The sequence below is a fragment of the Ascaphus truei genome, chromosome 13 (genome assembly GCF_040206685.1).
Source record: "Ascaphus truei isolate aAscTru1 chromosome 13, aAscTru1.hap1, whole genome shotgun sequence".
Lineage (NCBI taxonomy): Eukaryota > Metazoa > Chordata > Amphibia > Anura > Ascaphidae > Ascaphus > Ascaphus truei.
Window position 1 is genome coordinate 15,475,641 of NC_134495.1, and position 2,154 is coordinate 15,477,794.

The window sequence follows — 2,154 nt, forward strand, 5'->3', positions numbered from 1 at the left end:
GACGCCCCCCCCCCTCCCTTTGACGCCCCCCCCCTCCCTTTGACGCCCCCCCCCTCCCTTTGACGCCCCCCCCCTCCCTTTGACGCCCCCCCCCTCCCTTTGATGCCCCCCCCCTCCCTTTGACGCCCCCCCCCCTCCCTTTGACGCCCCCCCCCTCCCTTTGACGCCCCCCCCCTCCCTTTGACGCCCCCCCCCCTCCCTTTGACGCCCCCCCCCTCCCTTTGACGCCCCCCCCCCTCCCTTTGACGCCCCCCCCCCCTCCCTTTGACGCCCCCCCCCCCCTCCCTTTGACGCCCCCCCCTGCCTTTGACGCCCCCCCCTGCCTTTGACGCCCCGCGCGCACACACTGACTGACTGCCGCACGCACGCAGAGACAGACACTGACTGACGCGCACACAAAGCTGACTGACGCACGCACACACTGACTGAGGCACACACTGACTGTGTGTGCGTCAGTCAGTCTGTGTGTGTTTGTGTTTCTGCCTCAGACTCACTGACGCGCGAGCAAACACACAGTGACTGACGCACACACGCTACATGAAGCTGTAAAGGAGGGAGGGAGGGGGGGGACTGGATTGATGTGAATGGGGGACAAACAGAGAGAGGGGGGAGGAGAGAGAGGAACGGGAACATTACATCCCGGGCAACGCCGGGTCTCTCAGCTAGTATATATATATAAATCATACAGTGACGTTTCTCATTTATGGAGAGATCTGATCTGCAGAGTACTTGAAAGAAGGCAGAGAAATAAAGGCTTAGGCTGCATTTTCCTTCCTACTTAGTGGCTGCCACACATACTTATATTACTTTCATTGTCAGGACCTGCTCTGCCTTCGTTGCTGTGATGCAGCTCGTGAATCCCATTCACCACCTCCAGTGGCCAGTAATGTGAGGCCGAGATTAGAACCTGGAAACCTGTGAACAGAAGGAGGACGGGGAGAGGAGATTGTGGGTGTCTGATTTACAGAGGGGCGAATTAAAGGAGCAATTCATGCAATATCTTACATGGTTTTGGGTTTTTTAAACATCAGTTCTGTAGTATTAGATAATACTTTCACATTTATTTTTTTTATTATTAAACTCAATGTCATTTTAATGAGGTATAATATGCTGACCATCCTTTGATTTCTATAGCAGGTTTTAGCCCACTTCCCCAGCAGTGCAAGATCTTTGTAACACTTTCCTGTTTGTGATCATTTGTTGCCAATATTCCCAGCAGTTTGAGCTGCAAACTGTAACAATAGATAATGTTACCTTAGTAATATACAGTGGCGAGAAAACGTTTGTTAACCTGTTAGGATTTTCACATATATTTCACACCTCAAATATTATTAGATCTTAATCCACGTCCTAATAATAATAGATAAAGATAACCTGATCAAACTAATGACACAAAAACATGATACTTTTTCAACATTTACTTATCCACAAGTGATTACAAATTCACGAGGAGAAGGAGCGGCTCAGCGAGTAAAGACACTGACTCTGGCACTGAGTCTGAAGCAGGGGAACCTGCTCACTTTATCTCCATTTTATCTCAGGGACCAAAAACATAGATTGTAAGCTCCATGGGACAGGGACCTGTGCCTGCAAAATGTCTCTGCAAAGTGCTATGTAAAACTAGAAGCGCTATACAAGAACATGCTATTATTATAACACTGTGTGAAAAAGTATGTAAACCTTTCGTTATTACTCTGGGGTTCTTTTCGTGTTCCTTGGTGATTTGCCAGTTTGTTCTTGGAGAGATTTTGGTAGGACGACCGTTCCTGGGTAGAGCGACGGTGGTCATCAACTGTCTCCATTTGTAGACTATTTGTCTGACAGTGGATTGGTGGAGACCCAAACCCTTAGAAATGGGTTTGTAACACTTTCTAGACTGATGAGCATCAATAACTAATTTTTCTTCAGAGATTTTTTTAATTGTAGCTTGATGTGTTTCCACACACCTGTATGGTGAAGACCAACCTCATAAAGATTCTGATCTTTATATAGGATGGGGCCTCCCAAACTCACACCTGAAGATCAACCTAATTATTTAAACACCTGATTCTAATAACCCTCTTTAATTTAGCTGAAAAAACCCGGGTTTTACTTACTTTTGCACATACCCTGACTCTTAATTACTCATTGTTGGTCTATTTCATACATCATTTT

At 47.2% G+C, this 2,154-nt stretch overlaps 1 protein-coding gene across 1 annotated transcript in view; it reads right to left on the reverse strand.

Moving 5' to 3' along the window:
* The window catches only part of ADGRD1 (adhesion G protein-coupled receptor D1), a 212,413-nt gene extending 210,611 nt beyond the window's left edge, over window positions 1-1,802 (reverse strand). The window contains exons 1-2 of the mRNA XM_075569233.1: window positions 1,694-1,802; window positions 799-915 (exon numbers count right to left, since the gene is read on the reverse strand). Coding sequence (XP_075425348.1) covers window positions 799-915; window positions 1,694-1,802 — 226 coding nt within the window. The remainder of the gene's footprint in view (window positions 1-798; window positions 916-1,693) is intronic.
* Between the last annotated feature and the right edge of the window lie 352 nt (window positions 1,803-2,154).